The 20345-nt window shown below is 39.5% G+C and overlaps 1 protein-coding gene across 2 annotated transcripts in view; it reads left to right on the forward strand.

Annotated features, from left to right (window-relative positions):
* SMAP1 (small ArfGAP 1) overlaps window positions 1-20345 on the forward strand; it is a 98825-nt gene that overhangs the window by 33449 nt on the left and 45031 nt on the right. Inside the window, exons 3-6 of one of the 2 annotated variants that reach the window (XM_054978442.1) lie at window positions 1391-1476; window positions 3161-3236; window positions 5833-5910; window positions 6909-6989. In XM_054978442.1, the coding sequence (XP_054834417.1) occupies window positions 1391-1476; window positions 3161-3236; window positions 5833-5910; window positions 6909-6989 (321 nt within the window). The remainder of the gene's footprint in view (window positions 1-1390; window positions 1477-3160; window positions 3237-5832; window positions 5911-6908; window positions 6990-20345) is intronic. The other variant, XM_054978450.1, reaches the window with a different exon arrangement.

A 20345-nucleotide genomic window follows, 5' to 3' on the forward strand; every position in this document is an offset into this window, starting at 1 on the left:
GAAGATTAGCACATCAAGCACCAATCCATATGCAAAAGAACCTCCTCAGGATACAGTGAAGCCTCCCGCCATTAGCATTCCACACCCTGGGAAACTCTTACAGGATGACTCAGCTCAACCCCACCCCTCCTGAGTAGATACAAATGACCTACATCTTGTCCACACTGTGACACTGAGAGATCTCTGTCTTTTGGTGCTACACCTCTGAAGATGCCAGCCACAGCTGCTGGCGAAACGTCAGGAACTACAATGCCAAGACCACGGCAATACAGCCCAGAAAACCCACAACAACCATGTATAACTTTTGTTCATAAAAAGGGGGGAAATCCCTCCTTTTATAATAGTAAACCAGCAGTGCTTCAGATAGCCAGTGCCATGGATATAGTTAAAACTATAAGAGAACAGTTGCTGGATATGACTAAGAAAGTTATAGAAGAGGCCTTTGCATGCAGAAACAGGGTATCCACATGCTACAAAAGGCATCTAGAGGCCTAGAAAAGGCTTGAAAAGGTGTATGAAACAATCAAGTAACAGTTGTATGGTCATGTTTAGATTAGAAAAGCCTTGTATCAATATATGCAATACACTGAGGCCCAGGTGCAGAGAGTATCTAAGAATGGCAGGAATATCTAACTTCACAGAAATTAGAAATAGAATAGAAACAGGACATGGTGGGAGAGGGGAAAATGAGATGCCTCCCACAAGTCCTTGTGGGTCCCCCACTTGTGATTTCCTAATACACAAATGGTGGAAAATCATATTGTTACCTGGTGGAGTAATCAATCATATCCATGACTGATAAAGAAAAAGTAGCATTTCCTGACCACAATGGTCCTTGTAAATATATCTATTTCTCAATTTGGCCAAATCTGTGGATACTTTAATCCAGAGATTGGACCCATGGACAGACAAGACAATTTTTCATTAACTGCATTTTGATAAGTGTCATATAACACTCTCTTTTAAAGTCTTTTAATGGACAGGGAATGGGTTGATAAGAATGTGTTTCCACAGGCATTGTGAAGGGTTTTGTTTTTGTCGATAAACCTGGGTATTTCATTGTTTTGCAGAATAGTTATAAGATGAACAAGGTTAGTTTTAAATTCAAGATTTTTTTCATATTCTCTGCAATACCAAGAAAACTAAGCATTTTTAAATCCTTTCAGTATTTGGAAGTGCTTCGTTGTCTTGATGAGGTACCTGTGAGAGTAGCCTTAGTCTACTGTTGTAATAATATTTTTAAGAAAGTTCTCTGCTGTTAAACAAAAACAGGAGGGAAGTTAAAAATGGAAGGTAACATGGTTAGAATTGTACATTTTATGGGTTAAAGTAAAATATGTTAATCTAAGTATTAAAACTGTCGGTGTATTCCTTTTGTCATTTCTTACAGTGCATGCAGGAGATGGGAAATACCAAGGCAAGATTACTTTATGAAGCTAATCTTCCAGAGAACTTTAGAAGACCTCAAACAGATCAGTATCCTTTGTAGCTTACCAAACTGGTAACATTTTGGGTGTTTTACAATTTATTCAAGATGTGGTGATTGTCAAAATATATACACTACAGAGTTTCTAAAAGGCTGTTGAAAAACAAAGATGGAAACCAATGAAAGGATACAATTACTTTCCAGTGAACTGTAAGACTTTTAAAATTTAATTCAGAAAAGATAAAATTCAAAGGTACCACAATCAGCCAGATTAGTACTAAACATCTGTGTGTGGGGGTGCGGGGGTTTGGGCGGTCGTTTTAATTGTAATGTTGATTAAGTTGTTTGTGTTGAATAAATGGAGAATAAGGAGTTGAAACTGCTATTCCAGTGCTGCATTGCATATAAGGATAGTGGTAAGTTTTGAAATTGCAGGTTTTGACATTCCAGCTCACTCAGTTTGGAAGTGTCTGGGTCACTATGAGTTAAGCCCTGTGCTCATAATGGCTCTGTCATAATGGGTCCTCTTATCTTCCCATTTCCTTTCCATTGTAAGTGGTAGAAAGAAGGTAAAATGGCAGCTAAAGAGGACCAGGTAAAGCCAAGGACTCTTCATAAGTTCCCAGCTCTCTGCTGTAAATGCTTCTGAGTGTGTTGGGGCCACCACTGCTGACAGGAACCTGCCTTAGACTGAATCAGACTGTTGGTCCATCAGTCTCAGTGCTACTAGCAGCATATCTCCAGGGTCTCAAGTCAGGAGCTATAGTTTTTCTTCTTTTTTTCACTGACTGGCTGCCATTTTCCTTCCTCTCTTCTCCCATCTTTCCATTACAGCTTAATACATTTAGGGAAGTCTGGGAAAGTGGGAAGGGGAAGGGAAACTGACAGGTGAGAAGGCTGAATAATAAAGGAACTCTTTTAGGCCGAATTATTCTGAGCTTTAAAGAGTCAGTTAGCCTAATTTGAATCTTTGTAGAAGGGTTTCACCTATCATGCCATGTCATGCTGTGCAAAAGGGTGGGGCCATGGTTCCATGGTAAAGCATCTTCTTGACTATGCCAAGGGTGGAGGAAGCACAAGAAGGCGGGGGGGGGGGGGACACACATTCAAATTACATGTCTTTCTATTATTCCCTTTTCTCTTCACCATTAGTTGTTGGCAAGGCGTAACTTCTTTGGACCATCATCACATGTGTATTAATTACTTTTATTCAAGCCTATTTCGCTGAAAGCAAGTCGGTATATCTTGATACTGGTTTTCATTTTGTTGGCTTTTGAACATTACGTGTTGATAAAGAAGCAGTGTCAGTTTCTCTTCCACCCAATGTAGCATTATTGCTGATGGTGAAGGGTTTTTCCAGGTCAGTCTTTTTGCCTTGGGATCACCTGTCATTTTGAAATAAGTGGTACAGTATGCAAATTTAATAAAAGGTATAGAGAATTCAACTGTTTTTCAACTTGCTGAGGTAAATTGAAAGAAATTCATCTTCTTGCTAGTGCTTGTGGTGCAATCACTTTTTCTTAATTCATTTTCAAGATGTAGGTATTCTCTGTGAAATGGAGCAAAGAATAGGGACCTTGCTACAATACTAATTAAAACTGAACTTGTGTGAGAATCCGCTTTTGCCTTTAGAGCTCTTATCTGGGATATAATCTAAGAATTAAATGTTCTGCGTTATAAACCCTTTGGTTTATTTTCATTTTCTATTTTTTTCCTTAAGTTATCTGATATCAGAGCTGTGGAATTTTTTATTAGGGATAAATATGAGAAGAAGAAATACTACGACAAAAATGCAGTTAATGTCAGCAGTGTAAGCAGATTGCTTTTTTTTGAATTTCTCTTTTAATGTGTTCATATTGTCACACGTACTAAAATAGTATAAGTACCTCTGTAAGAACATGTAGGAACATTAAATGCACAGTAAAGGACTGATCATACATTAACAAGAAAAAAAGAATTTAGTACAGAGGACTGGCAAACCTGACCTTCATTATCACATAGAGAATTGTTTGTGAGTGACCTGTGTGGTAAATAAAGAATTCTGTTAATTGAGGATAGAACTGAGTGGGACCCTGCAGCTGTATATTCCTACAAGGATTGGCAACCTGTTTTCACCAACTTAAAAAGCTAACACTCTGAGATGGGTGATTGTCAAATTTCGAGACTGGCCCTGCAGAAAGCTAATGCTTTTAATCCAAAATGAAATCTTATAGTAGGCACTGAACTTGCCATAAAGGGAAGTTGTCTGAACATAGCTGGGCTGAAAGCAAAAAATGGTCAGTGAAGTAGCAGCTCAAAAGTACTGCAGGCTAAACTTGCTCTATTGCTTGACAAAGGAAAGTTCTGGGATTTATATATCAGGAAGCCTGTTAGGGAAAAGAATATGAATTGACTTGCATGAAACCAGCTGTTGACAGTATGTGACTTCAAAGTGAAAGACAGTACACATTTCTTACAGCCAGTTGACCTAGGTGGCATCACTGCTCCTCATAACAATACTTTTTATAAGTTAATTAAGCTTTGCCTTATACTTATCCTGTTAACCTTACCCTGAAAGGCATAACTCAGTCATAAAGCACATACTCTACATGCAGAAGGTCAGCTTCAGTCCCTGGTATCTCCAGTTAAAAGGATCACTCGCAGTAGGGCGAGAAAAGGCTTCAGGTCTGAGTCAACTACTTACAGCTAGAGTGAACTAATACCTTGACTCACTACGGTACAGCTTCGTGTGTTCAAAAGATAGTCAGTGTTATGAGGTAGAGACCTTTTTCATTGCTGGCACAGAGTTTCTTTGCTTTCTCTAACATGGTTGTAAGTCTCTGTATGAGAAAAACGTAACCTCTTATATAATGTGTGAATGTACCGTCAGCAACAGATACATGATTTGGTTCAGTTTCTAATTGAGATACGAGAAGTGAAACTTAACCTACCTCGTGTGCAGGAGAGGGGACATACCAGTGCTCCCTACCCCTGTGTCAGTTACTCACTCCCTGGCATTTGTTCCAATTCCTTGCTGCTTCCCGTTTCCCCCTCCTCTTTCCTTCCTCCACCCTCCTGGTTCCAATTTTGTTTCGTTCTCTGCCTCCCTAGGGCCTGCTTTCTTTGCTTCCCCTCTGTACCCCATGCCTCTCCCATACTCTCTTCTCTCCTCTTATGGTGAGGTCCATGTGTTTCCATACTCTTCTACATGTTTCTGAACACCTACCAAGACCTCTTGAGGCTATGTTACAAGATCTTGGCCTCCATTTTAGGCCAACTAGGTAAACAGAAATGATGTTGCCAAGGCCCTCCTGCCTCACTTAGAATTTTCTATGGAATTTACTGTTGAGGACACTTTACAGAGCATTGGGAAAATCAGCTTTCATTCAGCACTTTGTAACAGGCATTAAGCCCTTCATGTGGGGTGGGAGTGGGGGGCTCAGCAATGTTTTCTGTTGATGTCTAGGCAGCCCTAAATGATGGCTTGGATCTTATGAGGTGGTACCACAGGTTCTTGGTTGTCATTCTCCAAAGTGCATTTTAAAAAACCCTTGGTTCTTTAAAAAAAGCTGGACCTGCTCATATACAAACTGAGTAATACTGTGGTTAAAGCTGAAAATTTTGAGTTTATTACCCTTGTAAACTGCAGTTGTACACTGCAAAAGTCCATATGAAATGCATTATAATATTCCTGGTGGTATATGGTTATAATACCATTCCTTAATATCTAACAAGGGTGAGGTTTTTTTTGCTATTTCCAAATGGAGAGCATTATTTAAAACGTATACATTTAATTAGAGTTCTCAATTATTTTCCTTCATTGTTAAAATAAATGCTCTGTAAGGATGAGCAAGAACAAAAGTGTCTTTGCCTCATTCCATATCCCCATGGGAAAATGTTCTTTTTGAGCTTCAGGACATTAATATTTCAGCAGTCACATTGGATGAAATTTGAACAATGGATGAAACTTAATTATTTCCCCTCATGCTTGTGATGTGATCTTATCCAAGTTCATTTCTTACTTTATATTCTAGTGAATTCAGCTATAAATCGTTCACTATTACCTGATAACACCCTCCCACCCCCTTTGGAACTAGCTGTAGTAAAATTTTAAAAAGATGAAGTGACTGACAGCATGTGTGACTCTTTGCAGTGGGTCAGTACTTGGACTAAACTGAGGAAGTCCCTTGTGAATGTGGTTGATGTTCTTTGGGATGGAAAGTGGGTGTGATGGCTTTGGGTAGTATCCGTAAAAATGCAAACTTCTTGTGTTGTTTTTTCCCTTTATGTGTGACTTGTCTTTTCTGCATTTCACCTGTATCTTCTGCGATAACTGGACAGCAATAAAGTAAGCTTAAGGCTGTTCCTGTAGTTCGTTAATTAAATCTGCCTTGGTGCCTTTCTCTTCTTTCATCTGCTTTGTACAGATGTCTTCCTCTGATGTTGCTCAGCCTTTGGCATCCTCTCCTTCTCTGCAAGCTGCTTCTGAGAAAACTAAAATGGAGGTATTCCCTTCTTCCTACTGTGTATATGGTGGCTGGGTACAACTGCTGTCTGCATTTTGGTTTAACGATAATGTGACATTACTTTTTAAAGCCAGCGAATTGATATGTTGTCACAAGCTTTTAAAACTAAACCACAAGTTTGGGGAATCCTAGCACTTTCGTACTTCTTTCTCTCCCTCCATGCAAGTTAATGAATGACTTCTGGGTTTGCATCACACCTTAGTCTGTTATTATGTCTGAACCATGACTTACGTCCTTCCTCACAAATTAGGATTCTGAAGTCCTCTTTTGAAATACTCTTGTGGTACAGAGAGAGCTTTTATGGCAAAAATCTGTACCCTTTATTGAGCATACAGAAGTCCAGAAGACATAGCTGGTATTCCATTGTACAGCTTTGTGGTATATTCTGTAAGCCCAAAATACATACACAAAGCCTAAAAATAAGGATGTAATAATTAGTTAGATGTGTGTGTTATTGTGAAATATGAGCTTTATCTTGGATAACAATATAGCTGTAAACTTAAATGTCGAGGAGTTAGCCGTGTTAGTCTGTGGTAGCAAAATCAAAAAGAGTCCAGTAGCACCTTTAAGACTAACCAATTTTATTGTAGCATAAGCTTTCGAGAATCAAGTTCTCTTCGTCAGATGCATGGTACAGAAACTGGCCAAATATAGAAGAGGAGGGGGGAGAAGGGGAGGAGAGAGAAGATGCAGTTGGGGGGGGGAGAGAGGGATGTAACCAAAACATTCCTTTGCTAGTAAATGTAAACATCTCCTCTTGGCATGGAGATTAATTGGCTTGTGTGAGGCTTCAAAGGAGTTTGCCATGTTGGTTTGTAGCAGCAGAACGACCAGACCATCCAATTCCAATGTAGCATAAGCCTTCGATAACCACAGCTCTCCCCATCAGATGCATCTGACAAAGAGAACTGTGGTCCCTGGAATGACTTAAATGTCATTGTGTGTAATATATACTAATGAAAACATCCTTCCCACAGAAGGAAAAGGAAAAAAAGAGAGAAGAGAAAAAGAAAGAAAAAGATCCAGAAAAACCTTTGAAATGTTTAGGAGTTGAAAAAGTAAGAATTTTTTTTCTTCCAAAGATACTTAACAGTGCGTCTTTGTTCTATAAATATGCATGTATTTTGAAGCTTAAATATTGCTCAGTATGATTCACTGGAAATACTAATGCCTCAAAGAAGCTCCTGACTTTATCAGAAATACACGCGCAAGAGAAAAGAAACTGTCACTCTTTCATTTTCAGTTTGTATTGTGTCTTTTCTTTCTGCTGCCATTTTGTGGTAATAATAGCTGACATAGGTTATCTGGGAAGGGAGAGTGATTTGCAGTGCCATTTAATGAGGGATCGTGGCTTGCAGAGCATGACAATATGCTGGAGCTCTGGATCAGTTCTAAATCATTTTCTACATAGCAGATTCTTGCTCATGGTGGTTTAGGTGACTGTGCTAAAGTGTGCTGAGTTAGTGCAATTAGTGCTTTGACCTTGTACAAAGACCTACTAGGAATTAGTGAAGGGATGACAGCTGCCCACTATTATGATTAGTGCTTGGATATGGGATTGTACATAGAAATGTTTAATTTAGGTTCCAGGAATATAAGGAAGTTTAAGACACTGTGTGACAGCCAGTTTGGTGGAGTGGTTAAGAGCATGAGACTCTAATCTGGAGAATTGGGTTTGATTCCCCACTAGCGGTGTGCATCCCAAAAATATTTGGATTTCCGAAGCAGGAAATATATTTGGAAATACCCAAAACCCGAAGCGGCAAGCTGCTTTGGATTTGGGTATTTGAATCACTTCGGAATGCTCTGTAAAGATTCGGAGCATTCCAAAGTGATTTAGGGGACTGGGATTTCTCCCAGCACCCCCATCCACCCCACCCCCAAACCCCCCCACTTAGCCCCCCTCCCCTCCAACCCACTTACCTGGTCCTTTAAAGATCCCTTTAAACTATCAGCGGGCAGGCAGCAGGGGGGATTCCCCCCTGCCACCAGACAGCCGATAGTTTAAAGGGCCCCTTTCCTGCCTTGCAAGCAGGTCCCCTTAATCTATCAGCGGGAACCGGCTTTGCTTCAGAGCGCCCTCCCCCTCCTCCAGCCAGTTGGGAAGCAACTTTGAGGTGAAGCCCGTTCCCAGTGGGAACCAGCTTAGCTTCAGAGCCCACTCCCCCTCCTCCAGCCGGTTGGGAGTGGGGGAGACTTTGAGGCGAAGCCCGTTCCCGGTGTGGCTTTGAAGATGTGCCAGGAAGGGGCTTTGCGTCAGAGCCCCCTCCCCCTCCTCCACTGGGTGAATGAGGCACCTGGGGATGAGACGCAGGCTGAAGCCTGCTGCCCCCTTCACCCATTGCTGATGGCGCCAGGGAGTTCCCTGGCCCTGGCGGCACCAGGTCTACAAAGCACCTGGGGATGAGGTGCGGGCCGAAGCCCGCCGCCCCCTTCGCCCATTGCTGACAGGGCCAGGGAGTTCCCTGGCCCCGGCAGCTCCGGGTGAATGGAGTGCCCGGCGGAGAGGTGCAGGCTTAAGCCTTCTTCCCCGCCGTTCTCTTCCCTTGATGCAAGAGGGGCGAGGAGAATCCTCCCATCCCCCTCACATCGGGAGAGCGGTGCTGCCGGACTGCTGCACCTTGTGCGAGAGCGGCAGGGAGAATCTCCCCAGCATGTTCTTTTCACCACCACATATCTGCACCCTATGTCTGCAACCTGCTCTCTTTTTTTGTACCGGGTGCAGCAGCCAGGTGGCGCGACTCCCTCTTGCATCGGGAGAGGGAGAGTGGCGCCACCTGGCTGCTGCACCCGGTACAAAAAAAGAGAGCAGATTGCAGACGTAGGGTGCAGATATGTGGTGGAGAGATTCCCTCGCCCCTCTCGCACTGGGTGCGGTAAGCCCAGTGGCTCCAGCTTGGATAGTTGATAAATGAGTTGTAGAGACCTATGGAAGCAGAAAAAAAGAGAGCAGGTTGCAGACATAGGGTGCAGATATGTGGTGGTGAAAAGAATATGCTATGGAGTGAGGGGGGGAGAACTAAAGTGTGTTAATGGGGGAGGGTTTAATAGAGAGCTGGAGTGCAAAAGAGTGCTTATGGGGCAGAGAGAAAAGGTCAGCATAGGCTCAGGTGAAAGAACTGGATTCATATTGTAATATATGCTTTCTTTCCTGGATGCAGCCTTTGTTGTTGCCCTCAGCAATTAGTTTTGCTTCCCTGTGCTGCTCTGAAGAATGGATGTGCCTTTCTGTCACAGTGGGATGCAAGAATGCCAAACACAGGGGCAGTAGATGCATTTCACTGCGGGACAGACTCAGACTCTTCTCCCCTTCTTCCCTCCCCCACCCTGCAAATTACCGAAGACTGAAGATTAATTGTGCATTTTCTTTTCCTGCTTCAACAAAACATCCGTTCTTAACTATAATTTTAACATACCCTTACATTATTATATGGAATGCTTTTGTTTGGGAGGTATGGAGAATACACATTTTTCCCCTGTGTAATGTATAGGATTCTAGATAAGCTTTCATTATGTTAACATTACCATTTCCAGGATCCGTTTGAGTGGCAGTTCTTGTTCATGCAGCATTTTTGATTATTAAAAGATTAAATGACAGCTTAAAGGAGTTAAAGGAGGATGGAATTAATTTACATGACTAGTAATCGTGGCATTGTATATTGGCTTGTGGCAATGGGGAGGTTGGAACAAGTTACAAGCTTTCTAATAATGTGAGCTGCAAATAATCTGTATTCTAGCAGCAAGAAATAATCGTTACAATTATCCTAATTGCATATCTTTAGAGAAAACAGCAGCAGTGTATATTAGCCATGGTATGGTATATAAGGGAATAGGAAAATGGAAACTAGAACTTAGAAAAGCTCCTGTTACCTAAACGTATGAATTTTCTTAAGTAATGTTTAATGTAGATCTTCTGTGTATTCATAATATTTATTAGTTATCTTGATTTAAAAAGAATATGTAATAATGGCAATTGCTCAAAGGAATTCACATATGCATTGAAGCAGAACAGCATACAGTATGCTTGATGGCATGCATGCTAAACCATAAAATATAGTTAGTGGCTGCAAAGTGATGTTTGAAAAATTAGTGTCAATGTTAAATATATGTAGTTGTCGTATATGCCTGTCTGCATATCTGCCAATAATGTTTCTGTGTTGGGACACTGGTTCTCTGAGAACATGAAAAGTTCCTTATTGATGCTAGCTTTGCCTGTTATCTTGCAAGTATGTACTTTCACTTTCCCAGCCACTATGAGCAAGTGTCCTTGAATGCCAGCTGCAACCGGCTCGAGATGTATCTTTCCTGAGAACTGGGATGATTTCATGTCTAGCCCAAACCTCTCTCTCTCCCTTTGCTCCTTTGCGCCAAAACTTCAACAGCCCCTGTCCTGAAGGAGTGAAGCTTCCCTATAACTAACACTACCAATCCCCTTTACGCCACTTCTGCCAATTCCATTGTCTGAGCACCTTGAACTTGATGGATTTCTAACAAAGTTACTTCAACCAGTACACCTGGGTGTTTGCTGTGAAGCGCTGAGGAATCTAGCTGCCAAGGACTGACAGTAGCATCCCCCAAGCATTTAACTCCAGTTTGACTTAAAATGTGAATAAATATACTGTAACATAGGTGAGATGTATTGTTTCACTCTTGTCACTTGTCATATGTATGAAAATGATGTGTAAATTACATTAACAGCAATAACAAGTACCTATAGGCTATTTTCAGGTGTTGCAAACAAACCTCAGTTTGTTTGACGAGAATAGGCCAGAATTCTCAGACTTGTAGACTCCTTCCTGCCTTTGCATGCAATATCAGAATTGCCAACCAGGAAGCTTACGATAAACTGTAACTTGTTGCAGCATCAGGATTGGGTTCTTTAACAGATGGCAGTTTGTTTGTTGCTTACAGAGCCATTTGGGCACTCCACATTGAGAGAAGGTTTAGAATCTGGGTGTGACATTTGTTATAGTGCCCAATTTGGCCATCACAGCAAATTGCAATTTTGATGTTGCTTGCAAAGGAAGACAAGAAGTTGGAAGCTTTAAAAGCTTTGTCTTAAAAAAAACCTGTGACTTGTTTGTGATGTTGCTCTGAGTCTGCGTGCGGGGAGGGCGGGATATAAATGTAATAAACTAAACTAAACTATCTTCATGTAGCCATAACTTTCCCTTCTTCGCTTTAAGGCAGATGTGTGGGCATAAATTTGCCCTGTAAACAGTTTTCTGCGCAGAACTCATGATGACTGATTTCTGCAAAATTGTGAACAATGCTAAATTTGTAATTTCAGTGCTGTCAAAATAAGCACTCCTCTCAAACTTGTAGGAAAAAGTCTGGATTTGGATGGATTGGAGTTAAGCTTGAAGTTGAGCTTAACTAATTAAGGCCAAAACTGCTCCTGTTGAAGAAGGTGTTGGCCCATGATTCAACCAACAAAATCTTGTATGTCAAAGGAAAAGATCTCCACATTCTTAAACTGATTGCCATAGAAACAAGCAGGGGGACATAAATCTTCAGCCCACCACCAAGAGAGGCAACTTAAAAAATCTAGGTCATTCTGCCCTCTGAAATTTAATAATATTTTTTCTTGTAACAATATTTCACCTCGCTGTGAGAGTTTATTCACTTTAATACTCACAGATTTGTCCAAGAAAAAGGTATCTCCTTGTCCATTTTAAATTATTCGAATACTTCCTTTAGTGTTTGAATGAAATTGTAAGGCATTGACTGGTTTTTGGTCATCCACTATGTATTTACAGTTTTTAAAATGCATATACTACTACAGTATCTTTCAGAACAGTGCTTATTGTAAAATGTGTAGGTTGTATTGCTTACTCAACCGTATTGATTTATTTAAAAAACCAAAGGGCATCACAAAAATGACACATGCCCAGTAGTTAGGAAATAGATGACCCCATACTTCAAGCTAGACAACATTAATGAATCTATATTCAGATTAAACTAAATTTAACAGTACTGTGATGAAATAATTGTACAAAATGGTCTCTGTGACAAGGAACATTTCACTGACCAAGTTATAGCAAAGCATATAGGAGGCCAAGGCATAGGAAGGTCCTTGTAAATAACCTGCACCTTAGCAACAAATATTGTATACTGCTGCTGTTATCATACTAGATCTTAATAATGTGATTTTATTCCTTTATTTTTGTAAGCCACCTTGTGGGCTTTTGAAACTGAGTGTATGATACAAATAATTTAATTTTTTAATGAAAAAAATTAAAATAATAACCTGCTTATCCAGGTTGCACACATCAGTAGGCCAATCTTATCTTCGTACTCATCACAGACATGCAATCATTTTTTTTCAAAAACCTGGCGTTAGGAATGCTATATGTGGTGCAGTGTATAAATTATATTGTATCTTTTCAATTTTCCCTAACCACAGATATAAAGATGTTCAGTTGTAATGTTTAAATATTTCCATAGATAACAAGATTGGTTATTACATTCCCTAGTCTGCTTATTAGACCATCTTGTTCAAAGTATTGCTTTGTTTATTCTGCTCCTTTTTTATTAACAGAGAGCAACATGCATGCCATTTTCTAATACTTTGCTTTTTAATTTTTGTGAAATTCTTTTGGTCCTCTGAGTGACTTCTGTTATCCATGGTGTTTATGAAATCATTAATTCCCATGCTGGATTTTACAAAACAAATAACTGCTCAGTCCTGCTTGGCACATCTGATATTGATCAACTGCCTGTTTTTCTGTTAGCCTAGAGAGAAACAACTAAAGAGGAAAGAAAATTGAATGCTTCTGTTGTTTACTTCCAGATGATTTATGAAAGAAATCATTATAAAACATCTAGATTTGAATGGAGTTAAATGAGAGAAGTAGACAAATAATCGCACAAATGGTTCAAAGATATTTATTTATTTACATCATCTATATCCTGCCTTTCCCCCCACTGGGGACCCAAATTGGCTTACATTGTTTCTTCTTCTCCATTTTATTCTTGCAACAGCCCTGTGAGGTTGCTTAGCTTAGGCTGAAAGTTTGTGACAGGCCAGGGTCATGGGAGATTTGAACTGGGGTCTCCTAAATCCTGGTCATACACTCTAACCACTGCAGTACAGTGGCTATCATAAAAATATGCATGTTTGTCTTTAAAAGCTGTGAATCTAGTCATATATTCATGTGTTGTTTAGAATTTTTAAAATCAAATGTTCTTGTTCCATCCCTTTTGTGTGCATATCTCAATTTGATGGTATTTCTCGGAGGGAAAGAGTACGTATATATGTGTTAGCTTTGTGGCCATATTGCTGGATTCTAAACTGCATCAGGACTCAGCGGTGTAGGCAGTAATGTCTTTGAGGGCAAGAATGGCCAATTTGGATGTGGCTGAAGGCAGGGCTTTTGAGCCCCCTTTTCATTCAGAATTATTGTCACTATTGCATAGATAGCCATCTCCAAACTTCCAAATTTGGACACTGATCACAGCCATTCCAACAATCAGGCAGCTGGCCGCACGTTTTAGTTTGAGACTGAAAGCTTTACCTTCCCCAGGCCTTGGCTTTCCAATCTCCAAGTTCGTTCTGGTGTGTACCCACATTCAGGACATGAATCCCAGACTCAGCTTAATTAAAGTACATTTTATTAGCTTTATGGAGTGTTGCAGGGCATAAAGCATTCAGACACAGGCAACAGACATAAAAAAAATACACCTTACTGTTGCTATCTAAAAATCTGTCTATCTAAAAATTTAAGAGCTTACTACCTTTAAGCATCTCTGGTTGGTATCCATTAGTTGTTCATCTCACCCATCTGGTAGAGTGTGTGCCCTCTCCATGCCTAGCAGGTCAGGCATAGAGGCGTGCCAAGGTGGAAATTGGAAGAGAAGGGTTGTTGTATGTTTATACTGAGAAGCCATCTTCTTCTAGAACTTAGTGCATCACCAAGCAACTCAGGAGCCAATCAGGGCCAAGCTACTAATTAGTGTTACTGCTGTGAGAACCTCTAGAGAGGACAGATAGACTCTTGGAGACAGGCCTTCAAGGTTGAATCACTTGAGTACTCAGAGACCACTCGCAAGTGTTATTGATTAGTTTAGCCAGCACGTTTTAGATTAGGCCAGAGCCTACAACCACTCACAACTGAACTAATATCCTAGCCTTAACTGGCAACTTCTAGCCATAGTCAAGGTCTAGTGGGAGGATAGACTAGATACAGATGGCACACACAGTTGTAAGGGCCATTTTTGTCTATCTTTAATTCATGGAGGAGACACTGCTACGCTAAGCATAGAAAATAATGGTTGTTGCATGTTTAACTGAAGGACATATGTAACATAATCCTGTGCCAGCCTGTTTTGAAATAAATGCCAGTGGGTAAATGGGCAAGTATTGCAGCCTTAATGGGATTAAGGTAGGACTTTTTACATGAAATCCTGCAGCCTGCATACAAAAAGATGTTCTCCTCTATTTGTGTTATAAAATTCTGTTCAAATTGGTCTTTCTAGGTGAAACATAGGGACAGGTAGCTGGAAATAGCTAATGATTTATTCTTTGAAAATACACATTTAAGAGAATTTTCTGTCCAAAAATGAGACCATCTAATTATGTTCTCCCCTCTTATACCCACAAAACTTTCTTTTGTTTCATAGGCAAAAACAAAGTCCTAAAGGCATAAAATATAGATTTATTTAAGAAATGCAATAAACATCCTGTGGTAGGTAGGTCCAGTGGTTCTCCCCCCCCCTTTTTTTAAACTGTTTATATGGAGGCTAATGGGGCTTATTGTTGCATACATGCGCATTGAATTGCAGTCTGGGGTGAAGGTAATTTACTAGACATAAGAGACCTTGTGATTTATTTAATAGGCATGATTAGTGTTTTCTGATAATGAAAGTGTAGCTTACTCTTCTCCTCCCATATTTTTATCCTAGAATCATGATGTAGTAGCAAAACTATAATTAAAACCTTAGTTTTTTACTTTCAATTAGTTGCTATAACTTGGAGAATCACGGCTGGATCTGAGGCTTCCGTGAGTGGAATGAGTTCATGAAAGCAGATATTTTTGCCTCCCCCATCCATTAGCAGCTTCTCTGTGTCCTCCCCACCTCCCAGCAGCGGCTAAAGAGATTCTTACAGACAAATGTCTGCAGCACAGAGATCTTTCCCACCAGCCTCCTCCCCTTTATATCCCAAGAGAAAGCAAGTACAAGTGAGTGTATGTAACTATGTTTATATTCACAGACTTTCATTTCTGAAAGACAGCAAAGTTAGGAATGTGGTGAAATGACAAGAAAGAAGGGTGAGCAGGGGTCAGAGTGATAAAATACTAAATTTTGCTTTATAGTTTAGAAATGTAGGGAATGCAATGAAGCAGCTATACGAAAAGAGATGAAAAGGGTGGCTTATGAGACTTAACTGCAACGGAGAAGAAGGTTTAGCTTGTCCTTGGGTTACTTACCCGTTGCCAATTTATTACACCTGACCAACAGCAAACTGCATATGTGGTATAGCTTTGCCAACAGCTGGCAATGTAAGGATGCTTGGAATTGCATCTGGAGATTCTACTCAGAATAATAAATTGTAGACCTGCTAGGCTTTTGTAATTTAAGAACCCAAGAGCAGCTCTGCTGGAACAAAGAAATGGTCCATTTGGTTCAGTATCCTTTTTCACATAGTGGCCAACCAGATGTCCACAGAAGGCTTACAAGCAGGGGACAGGGGCCCAAACATCTCCTTATTCTTGTCCCCCAGCACACCAGCATTCTGAGGATTACTGTGTCTGAACATGGAGGTATCATTTAGTGATGTAATTAGTAGCCATTGCTGGATCTTACCCTTCTTGAATTTGTCTAATTCCCTGTTAAAGCATGCTAGATTAGTAACCATCACCACTGTGTGAAGTAGTACTTCCTTTTACTTGCCCTGAATCTGCTGCCCATCAACTTCATTGGGTGCCTGTGAGTTCTAAATATATGCAATTTCTCTACTCCTTGATAATTTTGGTTGTTTTTTTCTACCCCTTTTCTGTTGAGCTCTGGTTTATATATGCCTGGTAAATGCAACAAACTATAATTTAAACAAACTACAGTTGATTGTGACAACTCAATTCCACTGGCATATTTTCAAATATATTTCTTTATAGTCTGTCTTTCTCACTGAGACTCAAGGCAGATTACATAATGTGAGTCAGAAACAATCAATAGAATGATACAGCCAATCAAACAGTGCAATAGGATTTGGATCGCAGAAATCTGAAACAGAGCCGAAATAAACCTAAAACAAAGTATAAATATTTAAACACAAGGCATTTAACAATGCATAAATTACATAATAAGAACATATTTACAACAATAAGCAGAACATGGTAGTATATTCCTCTGTTTCTGTGCCTTTACCAAAGCGTCTTTCTGAACCATTTCATAAAAATTCCCTGAATAATTCAGTTTTGCATAGTTTGAGGAAAGCCAGGAGAGTGGCTCATCAGGCAGGCCATTCCATAAGGTACTGTAGGTGCTGCAACAGAAAATGCATGTGCATGTGCAGTTGTTGATCTTGCCCATTTACAGGATGGTGCCTGCAGAAGGCCTTGCTCAGATGAGCGAAGCTGTCTTGGAGGAGCATTGGGAGAGAGGAGATTCTGCAAATATGAGGGACCAAGACCATGAAGAGCTTTGTATGTGAAAGCCAGTACTTTGAATTGAGCCCAGTAACTGATGGCCAGTCAATGAAGTGATTGCAGAATGGGAGTAATATGTATGTTCTGCCTAGCTCCAACTGAGCGGTGGCATTCTGCACTAGCAGGAGTTGCCGAATTAGGGGAGACCTATGTAGGGTGTGTTACAGTAGTGGATCTAGGTGACCAGATAAGATGTGTCAAGGTGGAGGGCCATTTTGTGGGCTAGGCTGAGTCGGAAGAAAGCAGAGGGGAGAGGTTGGCAGCTTCTCCAGCATTGTGTATATATGCTGCGTTTATATACTGCAACAATTGAAAATGGACAAAACATTGAGATAATACACTAACTTGTGCACATGAAGCATTCATTTATAAGCAGTATTCTCACCCTATTACACATTTTTAATGTGTACAGTGAAGAGGCAATAACTTTCTGAATCAAGCAGCAATATGACTGCAAAAGCACAGGAAAAGAGAATCAGAACTGTGGGAAAACTGGAGGATTCAACCTTAAGCACGTTCCTTTAAACAGCCGTTTTGGAAAGAATTTAGCAAACAGTTGTCCAGCCCTGGTTTAAGCTGACAGCTTCCTAGTGTCTGTCTTGGAAGGAGAAAAGCTTCTCTGCAATGATATAAGCAGTCTCTGGACCCTGAGCATTCTTCCCTCCTTCCCTTTTTAAGGTAAACAATTTTTAGACATAACCCAACAGTATAATTTAAAAAGTACAAGCTTGTTTCTGATGGATTGAAAGTGTTAAATAAATTCTTTTAGTGCTAAATGTGTATTTGGGTGACTGACCTTCATGCATATAAATGCTGCTTAAACAAGCAATTCAGATCCCTAGGCGTCCATTTTGTAAATACACTAAACAACCATGCTTACATCAGCTGGTCAATAAGCCTGACAGTTACCTAGATGAATAGTCAATATTTACTAAGTTTAGCTTTAGGTTCTTAGACTGGTGATAAGGATAAAACAATTTCCCCTACTTTTGATTGACTCTTATCTTTCAGCAAAATCCCTTAATAGCCATCTTTGTAAAACATTTTATATATGGATGAATATCAGCTTCTGTGTTAATTTTATTCCTACTTCTAAAATCTAATGTGAGATGCATCTTTGCAATAATTTATAGCAAGCTGAACTGTACCGTTCTGATGTACTATTTCAAAATAAAGATAAAGTAAAATTTCATATGCTTAGTATTTTAGAACAGAAAGGGAAGTTTACAGAAAATGGAAGATTTTGTTTAATGACAAGCCTAACAGGTGCCTTAGTCTACTGGGAGTGTAAGGTACAATTAAGATTAATAAAATGTGTGTGTTTTGTGCCATCAAGTCACTTCTGCCTTATGGTGACCCGTAAGACAGAATTAATGGCCTCCAAAAAGTTTTGTCATTAACATTCTTGCTCAGGTCTTGCAAACTGAAAACTTGTGGCTTCCTTCAGTGAATCATCCATCTCAAGTTGGGTCTTCCTCTTTTCGTACCGCCTTCCACTTTTCCTAGCATTATTGACTTTTCCAGAGAATCTTGTCTTCTTATGATGTGACCAAAGTACAATAGTTTCAGTTTAGTCATTTTAGCTTCTCGGGAGAATTCAGCCTTGATTTGATGTAGAACCCACTTATTTGCCTTTGTGTGGGGGGGGGGGGGGAGGTCTGTTAATAAAGTACCATTATGTAACTAAGAGGTAGCATTGTAAATGCCCTGTACGTTTCCTATGGAAATTATTTACAATAAAACAAAGTGAACTGTGTAGTGGGATAATATTAACTTTCAAGGTTGCAATGATACTATGGCTTTATACATTTTGTGAGCAAGGGCTGAAAGGAGTTTTAAAGTTTTTCAGACAAGGAACTTTCAGTGGGGAGTAATAGCTTTTTAATGTATGTTTATCCAAGTAAATGGTATGAAAAGGGCATGTGAGCTGTCTGCAGGACTACTGAAAATTTACAGAAAATTGCTAACATTTTCTTGCCTTAAGGGAGTTATTGAATGTTTAGGCAATTATTTTAAAACTTTGTGGCCATCAAGACAATAAAAAGAGAATTAATCCAATTGGTTTATTTAAAAACTTACAGTTCATACCTAATGAGAGGAAAATAAGGTTTACTAAGGTTTACAAGCCTTTAGTAAATTGCCATTTTTGGTGAAATTAGTTTTTTTTTTAAAAAAAAACAAATCTTAATAAAGTTTTTTTTATAGTGGTTTGTGAATAGTTTGGATTGCTTATCAGACGCAAAGTACAGAAATAAAAAGATGCGTGAACATATATATTTTATCCTTGAACTGAGTAAACTTAATTTCATTGCCAAATGCAAAATGGTGTAGCCTTGATGAGTCACCAGGAGTTATCGGCTTTTTAAGTGTAGTGTTGTCATGAGAGTTTCGGTTCTGCTTAATACAGATGGTTTACAGTTATACTGTTTATCATTTGGTTGTTACTTGCTCCAGCAGTCAAACAATCACTCCAGTTAAAGCACAATGGTAAACAAATGGTTTTTACATATCATACATATAATTCACATCATGCACTAAACAGAGTCAAGTGTAACCAGCCACTGTATTTCTAGTGGTCTCTGCTGTTGCAGCTATAGGTTAGTCTGAGAAACACTATGAATCTGTAGTAAGACTTCCAGATATGTAGTCTGGCTTTGAGTGTTCATTGGGCTGCCGCTGTTGAGTAATGTGCAGTACTGCTAACAGTTCCTCACCTCTATTGCTTCCTAAGCTAGCAGCAATTGGTTTGGGTAGTATAACTTAGATTTAAAATAATGTAGAATTTTCCATAGGGGATTTACACTACCACAGATACATAGTTCAGACAACATTTATTCAAACTGTCTATAGAGGCCATCCAGGTCCATTTGACACAACCTGAGCATTGTCTCACTGAGTGTTGAGTAATATCAACATTTGCATTTCAAGACTATCTTAAATTTTACTCTTTCACTCTGAAGGGTGTCTAGGATCAGTGAACACTTCTTGCAAACAGCTTTAAATGTTAGCTGTGGCATTGGCAGCAAAGGACATGCTAAACTATGAAGAAATAAAATCTGCTTTGACAATAGTTATGGCATGTGCATCTGTGAAGGAATGTGTGACTTTAAAATGTCATGCTCTTTCTTTATCTGCTTCTTCAGATATTTAGCATAGAGCAATCTTTGTTGTCTAGCCTTTGCCTTTGGGGGAAAAACCCTCTTAAATGATGAGGCTTTAGGATTTGAAAGATGATCCGGAGTAGGATATGAGTTCACTAGTATTTACAATACAGTGATACACCTTTCTGTGTAGTTATCTTTATATGCCTCCTGTAGTTACTGGAAGAAACTTCCAAATAAGGGAAATAATTATAACAGTTTGATCTCATTTCTAATCTTTTTGTAAAGCTAGCTGACAATTGGTAGACAATTGGAACAAATGGGAAGGAGCTGCTTTCAAATTAAATTATACTGAAAAACTGTATAAATTATGTGAATCTATGCTGCTGCCATTGACGAGGAATGAAGACCTTATTAATTTGAGTTAGACATTTGTTCTGCATGACTGTCTATATAAGTAATATTATTTCTGACTTAATATAACAATATTTTAATACTTTATAAATGGAGTAACATCAATTCACAGCTGACTATTGAATTGGTTACAGCACAAATAGTATGTGCTGTGATTTATCATACTCACTGGAAAAAATGATGATTCTGAATATAAGACAACACCCATAAAAAAGAGAAGGGTATTCATAAAAGTAGATGAGTTTTTTTT

Source organism: Eublepharis macularius, chromosome 1 (assembly GCF_028583425.1).
Source record: "Eublepharis macularius isolate TG4126 chromosome 1, MPM_Emac_v1.0, whole genome shotgun sequence".
Lineage (NCBI taxonomy): Eukaryota > Metazoa > Chordata > Lepidosauria > Squamata > Eublepharidae > Eublepharis > Eublepharis macularius.